The sequence below is a fragment of the Eutrigla gurnardus genome, assembly GCF_963514095.1.
Source record: "Eutrigla gurnardus genome assembly, chromosome: 10".
NCBI lineage: Eukaryota > Metazoa > Chordata > Actinopteri > Perciformes > Triglidae > Eutrigla > Eutrigla gurnardus.
This window is the reverse complement of record NC_139924.1, coordinates 24447834-24455847: the sequence shown is the minus strand read 5'-3', so window position 1 is coordinate 24455847 and position 8014 is coordinate 24447834. Positions and strand designations below refer to the sequence as shown.

Here is an 8014-nt window from a genome sequence, read left to right as displayed (position 1 = left end):
TATCTTATAGAGGGCAGTTAACAGCAGTGCAGTAGGAAGATATGCCATTGAGGCTTATAAAGGTAAAAATCACTGTAAGAATAATAGCATTATTAACTCCTCATAAAATTCTGCAATATATCTATGGGTAGAGGGAAGATGATGGTGGAGTTCTTCTCTCCTGCGATTGTGTTGAGGGTCTGCAGGTATCGCAACTGGAGAGCAGAGGGTGACTCAGCAATTATCAAGGAGGCTTCTTTAAGAGCCCTGGAAGCGTTCATCTCTCCCTCTGCAGAAATGATCTGAAACACGGACACACAGTCATTAGTTCATGATTAGTGCGTATCAGGAGGAAATGAAATCTTCCACTGCCGTCTTCACCTTCGCTCTGGCCTCTCTAGTGGCTTCTGCCTCTGCTGCCATGGCTCTCTGCAGCTGCAGAGGCAACTTCACATCCTTGATCTCCACACGCTCCACCTTTATCCCCCACGGATCAGTGGCATCATCCAGAGATTCCTGCAGGGGGATATCCCATAACAAAAACCATCGTTAGCTTCAGTTATGTTTTAATGAAGGGCATCACTATTATTATTATACTTTATTATACTATTTTTATCATTAGCAGACAGCACTAGGGTTGGATAAGAATATTGATACGGCAATATATTGCGATACTTTCGATTTTTCAACTCCAAAGATCGATTAAAAAAAAAAAAAGATTCATGTTTAGACGCGTTGTGAATGCAATACTTTATCCTTTTTCATTTTATTTTCAATATTTATTCCAGTGAATTTAATGGGAATTAATAAAATGGAGAGGCTGTTTTGAATGAAATAGTTTTGACTCAATTTGTCCTCTGATCAATATCATCCGATGTACATATACAGGTACTTGTGTTTTCATCTTTATTTATATCGCAATATCATGATACGTATCGTATCGTGACCAAAGTATCGTTATACGGATCATATCGTGAGGTTCTTGCCAATACTCACCCCTAGACAGAAGTTTATTACAAATAATCTCATTGCCACTTCTCTCGTGCCCTGCAGCTCAACATGAGCTGTATTACCACACAGTTCACCCTCACCTGCATGCTGAGTGATATGCCCTCTCTGTCGGACAGCAGTTCTGCAAGGTTTTTGGTACCGAGTACATTCCTCAGGGTGGTTTGAGCCAGCAGCCGTGTGGATGAGTGTGCGTTGCTCACATTGGCCACGGATGAGATGGGGCAGTTTATACGGAAGTACACCACGCCGTCCACAGACACGGTCACCGAGTCTCTGGTGAGGATCTGCAAGGGAAAGAAACTGCAATTATGATGCCGCCACTACTTTGCTCAGCCAGGAAGAGGACAGACCATTTTCATTATGTCAGGTATGAGCTGTGATACAGGAGAGACAAAAATAGAATAGCTAATAGAATAAATGCAGGAAATGATTAAATGTACCTCTTGTGGAGGGATGTCAAAGGACACTGTTCTCAGATCGACTTTCACAAAGGTATCAGTGCAGGGCAAAACAAAGAAAAGTCCTGAAAAAAAGAAGACCTGATTCATTTCCAAAGATTGTAGATAAAGAATTTTAAATGGTAGCATGTAAACTATTTCCTAAGCAGACTTCTTCAGTCAGAAAACCAGCTTCATAGTGTAGTATGGTAAAGTTATAAAGAAAAGTCATAGTATAATGTATAAAGAAATCATAATATTCTGTCACAACAAAATACATATAGTACAGTACGGTAAAAAAAAGTCATAGCATAGTATGCCATTGAAATGTCATATTATAGACTGCAATAATATGTCATATGACAGAAAAAAGTAATTCATAGTAACCAATTACTTTTTTCCGCCATAAAAATGTCACAATAGAATGCAGTATGTCACAAACATTTTTTATAAAAAGATATGAAAAGTCATAGTATGTAACAAAAGAAGTCATTGCCAAAAAAAATGTTTAATACAAAATTAATTAAAAATGTACGATATAGTATCTCATCAGTTATATCATAGTATAGTATGCCATAAACATGTCAAAATAATATCATAGTATAGTATGCGATAGAAAATATCCATAACAAAGTCATAGTGTGGTATGCCATGCAAAAAGTCATAAAGGAAAGCCATTAAGAAATGGTGATATAATATGTCACAAAAATTGATAGTAGCCTATAGTATGGTATAAAAAGTGTCAAATTATCAAATGCAATAATGAATGATTTCATAATTTAATAGAAGTATGTCCCAATCAATGAACGAACCTGGCCCTTTAGGTTTCCTGTCGGTGATCCGGCCCAGTCTGAAAATGACGGCTCGCTCGTACTCCTTCACTATCTGGATGTGAGAAACAGACAAACACATAAACATGAACTCGCTGTCATCCACCTCATATAACATGGTGGTTTCTCTCAGACCACGGTGTTCTGCACATGTCATTCATTTGATTGGCCTAAGATCCTAAAATGCATTTTGGAAACAAAAAAAATTAAATTTCTGTATCGCAAATTTAAATTTAAATTTAAAAAAAGTTAGTACCTTTTGAAAGCCAGACTTTTGGAATTAGTGAAAGTATTTTGCGTCTTTTGAGGAGTTGGTATTTAGTAAATAATGATAAAAAGTTGATGAGAATCTACTCTACCTTGACACACATGAACAATGTGACGGGGAAGGTTGCCGTTATAAACAGGAGGGATATGAGGACCAACATCCAACCGAAACATCCCAGTCTGCCTGAGTTTTTATCTGGAGAGAGAGAGTGAAAACAGGTTCAGAGGCGTTTTGTGTATTTCCCATGGCATGTCCACACTTGTGAGCACCTGTGACCAAATAATGGTTCGGTAATGTGTTTAATAATTACAGAGTAATATGATCCAGTGGGACAGGACGTTGTCAAAGGTGACAAACATAGGTGCCATCGAGCAGTGAGACGGGGGGGATCCTTCTCATTTGTCAGTTTGTTGTGTAACTTATTTAAAATGCTTCCAGAGGGGAGATTAGAGGGAAACATTAACTTCAATGTGCTGATTATTTTTATTAGTTGATCAATCAATTAAAATATAAAACATTTAAAAATTAAAAAAAAAAAACCATATCCACTATTTAAATGTTTAAATCATCACAAACACTAATGTGAACAATGGACTAAGAATGTTTCAGTATGTATACAATCTTACTTATTCATCATGTTATAAATATATATTTGTTAAGTTATTTAACCCCACAGTGAAAGGGAATATTTGTAGTTAGGGTTGTGCTGTGACTTTGTATTATCATTGTATAAGAATAATAATAAACATTGCAAGCTAAAATATTCATAGACAATTAAACAAGGAGGGCAAATGTTTTAATAAACAGTCCCACTATGGAAACAGCACACTTGGACCATCAAATATGATTTATTATCCCTGGCAGGCTCACCCCGAATAATTCAAATGTTTCGCACTCATTCTGCATCTAATTACAGTCAAAGTGTTTTTAAATGATCATAAAACGTATTTACCTTCGACACTCTCCACAGCGCTGATCTGAAGTTTACCCTGCGTCACCATCTCGGCCGTGCTGGACGTTGTCGAGATCATTAGTGATGGATGTGTTCTCTAAGTGTGACGGAGCAGGTGAAGCAGCACTTGTTTACCTGTCTCCTCTCCCTGCGGGGTGTGGCCTGTCCCCCCTGACACAAACACATGAACCCATACCTGGTGTGTGACTCTTGGGCTCACCTAGCGGGTGCCAACAGGTAACATAATCCACAGAGCCTAACCAGCCTATCTGGCTCCTGTATCAGAAAGCTTAAAGATCAGCTCATGTGCGTTTCCATGATACTCTCACACGGACCTCCAGGAGTCTGACACCTGTTGAGTGCAGCTAATGAATAAACAATAGGTTGGCTTCCAAGTCATGAAACATGAGAACTGGTGATCACACATGTCTCTCCGCCTTTTAATGGACATTTAGCCACATCAAATAAAATCCAAAAAGTATGAAAATGTCATAGTTTAGTAAAACATATTTCATACAAAGAGAGAGGCAGGGAGAAAGATAAAGAGATGGAGGAATGTGTAAGTAAACACACCAAAGAAAGTATAATGAACTTGTGTAAACAAGCCAGACTTCACAGTACACAGTGTAGTACACAGTGTGTAGTACACAGTGTGTGGTACAACAGACATGTAAGCTGCTCATTGCCAGAATGTTTCAGTGAGGTCTCTTTAATGTCACATGATACTCGGTTACAACCATCACTACATGAGGAGTGCATGTGAATCCAGGTGCAACACAACACTCACAGGCTCACCGGTGTCATTAAAGTTTAGGAGTTTAAAATGTTACACTGATCATTTGGTTAGCTTCAGGACGTTTTTTTAAATTGGAAGGAAATGAAGCGCGTCAAGCCAAATCTTCCTAGCATTTGCAATTCAAAATGATTTCCGAAAAGGATATTGACATCCTCCTACTTTCTATTCTTATTAGGTTTATTTAGGTTATTATTGTTCAAGATTATTATTCATACTTTCTATAATTCCCCAAAAAATACAGCATGGTTTTGCACCAATCTTCTTTTCTGCAGCAAAAGGGCACAGTAGTTTGGTGTGAACACTGCCCTCTTGTGGTAAGGAAGCCGCTCAGAATTAGAAATGCTTCAACAAGCAGAAAATGAAAAATAAAAAAGAGGTTTTCATTGCTACAACCATTCACAAGACACATGTTTTATGATCTGAGGTACCACCCAGACACCCCAGGTGAAGTATTACACTTTGACCTATGTTCAGATAAAAACTGTAGTTTAAAAACCTTTGGCACGTCACACTACAGAAACGTGACACATTAAGAAGCAATAAAACAGTTGCTCATCTCATGTAGTTTTCCAGGCAACCACCACACTTCCTTCAAGAGTAAAGATGCTCCACATCAGGCACCAACTGACTCCATCATAAACTTGCGGCTGAGCTCATAAGCCAGGAAGAGGGCTCCGTTGGCAGGGAAGGTGCGTATCATGGTGGGAGTCAGGCCCGCGTACAGAGCAGTGAACCCTGGGAGACAAGCAGCCACACAGGACAATCACCACAGGTAATTCAGGCAGCCAGCGTGGGCCAATTAGTAACAGCATGCATTCACACCACAGTCACACCAGCAGGGTTGCATTCAGAGCTTTTCAAAGTCTAAAATCTTCAGCTCCCCTATTAATTATCTTGGCTTTTTTCATTTGTCATCTAATTTAAAGGCTGTTTGTACTTCCAAAGAAGTTCTACTGCAGTAAACCTGTTCCGTACACCCTGCAGCCCAGTTATTCTGCATCTCTCCCTACCATGCCAACAGATGGTGCAGATGGTGCGTCATGTGGCCGTGACTCAGTACATGAGGCATGCAGACAGCGATGAGATGGACACTTATATTCAACGAAATGAGCAGAACGGGTCAGAGTGTGCCTTTCCATACACTACGACGTGCACAGTTTACAGTGGAATAAAAATATCCCTTTAGAGGCTGCTCTGTGGAGATGTTTGTTGGCACACTGTAGGCTCATTAGCACCATCACCAACAACATACAACAAGGCGACATGACAATATAAATGCACAATGAATGTATGCAAGACCAGCTGTGTGCCTTTTTAAATGTCTACTTTTCATTTCAAGTGCTTTCATCTGTCATCCATCTATTTTCGGAGAGTTAATCTGCTTTCAGATTTTCATTTCTCTCAGCCAGTATAACCCTCGACAAATACAGTCTGTATTAATCATAAATACTTCAAGGTACCAGGCTCTCCATCCTCCATGTGTTTTTAAAAAATAGCACACAAACAACTGTCTGAGTGGTTTTATTCTTCAATATAGAAAGGAAGTTGAATATTGTTGTTTTTTTTCAGATGTATAAGAGAATATTAGAAAACATAAAACAAATGTATGCATGTGTGTATGTCCAAAACATACCCTCATTACGTATGACACCAGTGAAGGTCTTCATGAAGCCCTCTTGCCTCCCAGCTAAAGAGTACACCTGGATCCTGGACTTCACACAGTCTATGGGATAGACCATCAACCACAGACAAGCTCCCCCTAATCCACCGCTGAACATGAGTGGAAGAATACCTGTAAAGACCCACATTATTATCATAAACTGCAAAAATACCTCATAAAAAAATCAATGGAAAACAATATCCAACCTATACTGTCTTTGTCCGTGCCCATGCGCTGTGCAAATGTCGACCGACACAGTTCATAGGCCCCAAAAAAGCAGAAGTAGCCTGGGATCTCCCTCGCCATGGTGGACGTCAGGCCTTGGTAGAAACCCAGGGGGCCGTCGGTCTTCAACACATCCTTCACTACGGTCCACACTGTGCTGCAGTCACATCACACAACACGGTTAAACCTGTATAAACTCACACTGAACCAGAGTCTTCTTCTGTTCACGCTGACCTTCTCTGTCCGCTTGTGAACCTGCCGGACGCTTTCATTTCGTGCATGGCCTGCAGGCGACATTTAACCAGCTCGGTGGGGCATATCGCCATGGAGGAGAAGATGGAGGCTAAGGAGCCTGCGCACGCCTTCTGTATATCGCTGAAGAGCAATGAAAACAAGCACAAGAGCAGAAATACACCAAAAAAGGGGATTTAGTGTGCATAGAGGAAGAATACACACTAAAACAGAGAAAATAAAACGTGGTAATGTCTGTCAAACCTGAGGTCGGCCCCTTTCTCCATCTTGGACACGAGGCGGATCACATCCTGGCAGAGACCGTAACTCAAGAAGAGCACAGCGTTTTCACTGATGTTGGCTATGAGGGCCGGGCTCGTGCCTTTGTAGAGACCACGCAGGCCCACCTGCCTGTAGGTGGACGTGAAGCAGTGGATGAAGCCCCGGTACATGGTGGGGAACGTCTGCATCTTCACCTTCGTGGTGTCGAACGGCTGGCCGCTCAACACGCATGCTGTCCCACCTGAGGAAGGATTTCAAGAGACTTCTTAAAAGAGATTCAACAAGTACAACTGGTATCACGACTAATCAGATCTGAGGGCCCAAAGCAACGTCCAGGAACAGTTCCAACACTTTTTTAAATCTCGTGCTTCCCCAACTAAACACACATTTAGTGCACAGACCTTCTGTGGGTGGCGATGCAGCTACACTATACTGACTCATGCTGCTGACCTCATGGCTTCTCTCTGACCAAACCCAAAATATCCTCATATGACTAAATCTAACTGCTGTGTGTGTGTGGTTCTCTTCAGCATACCATTATCTAAATAACGTTTCACTACTACGTTAATAAAAAAAATGAATATATACGATAAAATGTGTTTCAGAGGCTTGCTTTTGACTCTTTTCAGTCAGAGAAAGACAGACAGATAGACGGATAGATAGATAGATAGATAGATAGATAGATAGATAGATAGATAGATAGATAGATAGATAGATAGATAGATAGATAGATAGATCACAGTTAGCTCACCTACTGCTCCCGCTGAGAAGTCAATAACTGCCTGGATTATGGGATGTGGAGCCATGATTGTGAGGGGATTTTCTCTCCACCTGCTTCCCTGCAGTGAAAGATTAATACATGCCAGCTGATGAGTTACTGAGTTATTACGCGCCTGCTTCTCCAGGCGGTGCAAGGTCACAAACAAGTCACTATTGTGTCTGTAACCTAGACATAACACAGACGCCCTGGCAGCGTCCTCAGGATGACTTGGGCTTCCTGGAAATGAACACAGTTGGCATCATTTCTCTCCACACAACACACAAGCTGAAGACAGAACTTGGGACATTCAGCACAGATCTGCTATTAACGCTGCAGATAAGCAGACTCACCTGCACCCGTCCACTCAATACGTGTCCATGTGAGCGCCTCAGTCCGCAGAATGAAGCACAGATGTCCCGGAACGCAGGAAAATGATTAATTTCGGTTTTCCTTGGGAGTTTGATGGCTCACTTTACTTCCGCTTTCTTAGCAACGTCTTGTGAAATCGGCGGACAGTAGCTCCTCCTGCCGCGCGTAAAGTTTGCACTTCACCACCAAGCGCACACGCTTTCGCGATGAAGAC

General features: G+C 41.1%; 2 protein-coding genes across 4 annotated transcripts; both read right to left on the bottom strand.

Moving 5' to 3' along the window:
- Window positions 1-66: 66 nt before the first annotated feature.
- stoml3a (stomatin (EPB72)-like 3a) lies at window positions 67-2773 on the bottom strand. Its single transcript, XM_084020233.1, has 6 exons — window positions 2617-2773; window positions 2240-2312; window positions 1431-1513; window positions 1071-1274; window positions 361-495; window positions 67-281 (listed from the first exon to the last, which is right to left on the bottom strand). The coding sequence occupies exons 1-6, from the start codon at window positions 2683-2685 to the stop codon at window positions 93-95; spliced, it is 753 nt and encodes a 250-aa protein (XP_083876359.1). The 5' UTR covers window positions 2686-2773; the 3' UTR covers window positions 67-92.
- A 420-nt stretch (window positions 2774-3193) lies between these two features.
- On the bottom strand, window positions 3194-7934 carry slc25a15a (solute carrier family 25 member 15a). Of its 3 annotated transcripts, none has more exons than XM_084020232.1 (7): window positions 7782-7886; window positions 7423-7502; window positions 6654-6912; window positions 6393-6533; window positions 6140-6315; window positions 5907-6065; window positions 3194-5008 (listed from the first exon to the last, which is right to left on the bottom strand). In XM_084020232.1, the coding sequence occupies exons 2-7, from the start codon at window positions 7475-7477 to the stop codon at window positions 4887-4889; spliced, it is 912 nt and encodes a 303-aa protein (XP_083876358.1). In that variant the 5' UTR covers window positions 7478-7502; window positions 7782-7886; the 3' UTR covers window positions 3194-4886. The 3 variants fall into 3 exon arrangements, with proteins under 3 accessions (XP_083876358.1, XP_083876356.1, XP_083876357.1); XM_084020230.1 differs by having other exon boundaries at window positions 3195-5008; window positions 7423-7668; window positions 7782-7934; XM_084020231.1 differs by having other exon boundaries at window positions 3195-5008; window positions 7423-7510; window positions 7782-7922.
- Window positions 7935-8014: the final 80 nt, after the last annotated feature.

What these genes read in the sequence shown, in the direction of transcription:
- stoml3a (XM_084020233.1), bottom strand. Translation starts at nt 2,685, where the DNA reads ATGTTGGTCCTCATATCCCTCCTGTTTATAACGGCAACCTTCCCCGTC. An exon ending in CATTGTTCATGTGTGTCAAG is followed by an intron (nt 2,313 to 2,616) that starts GTAGAGTAGATT and finishes TCTCACATCCAG; the next exon opens with ATAGTGAAGGAGTACGAGCG. An exon ending in CAGGAAACCTAAAGGGCCAG is followed by an intron (nt 1,514 to 2,239) that starts GTTCGTTCATTG and finishes TCTTTTTTTCAG; the next exon opens with GACTTTTCTTTGTTTTGCCC.
- slc25a15a (XM_084020230.1), bottom strand. Translation starts at nt 7,477, where the DNA reads ATGGCTCCACATCCCATAATCCAGGCAGTTATTGACTTCTCAGCGGGA. An exon ending in GAGAAAGGGGCCGACCTCAG is followed by an intron (nt 6,534 to 6,653) that starts GTTTGACAGACA and finishes ATTGCTCTTCAG; the next exon opens with CGATATACAGAAGGCGTGCG. An exon ending in TTCACAAGCGGACAGAGAAG is followed by an intron (nt 6,316 to 6,392) that starts GTCAGCGTGAAC and finishes ATGTGACTGCAG; the next exon opens with CACAGTGTGGACCGTAGTGA.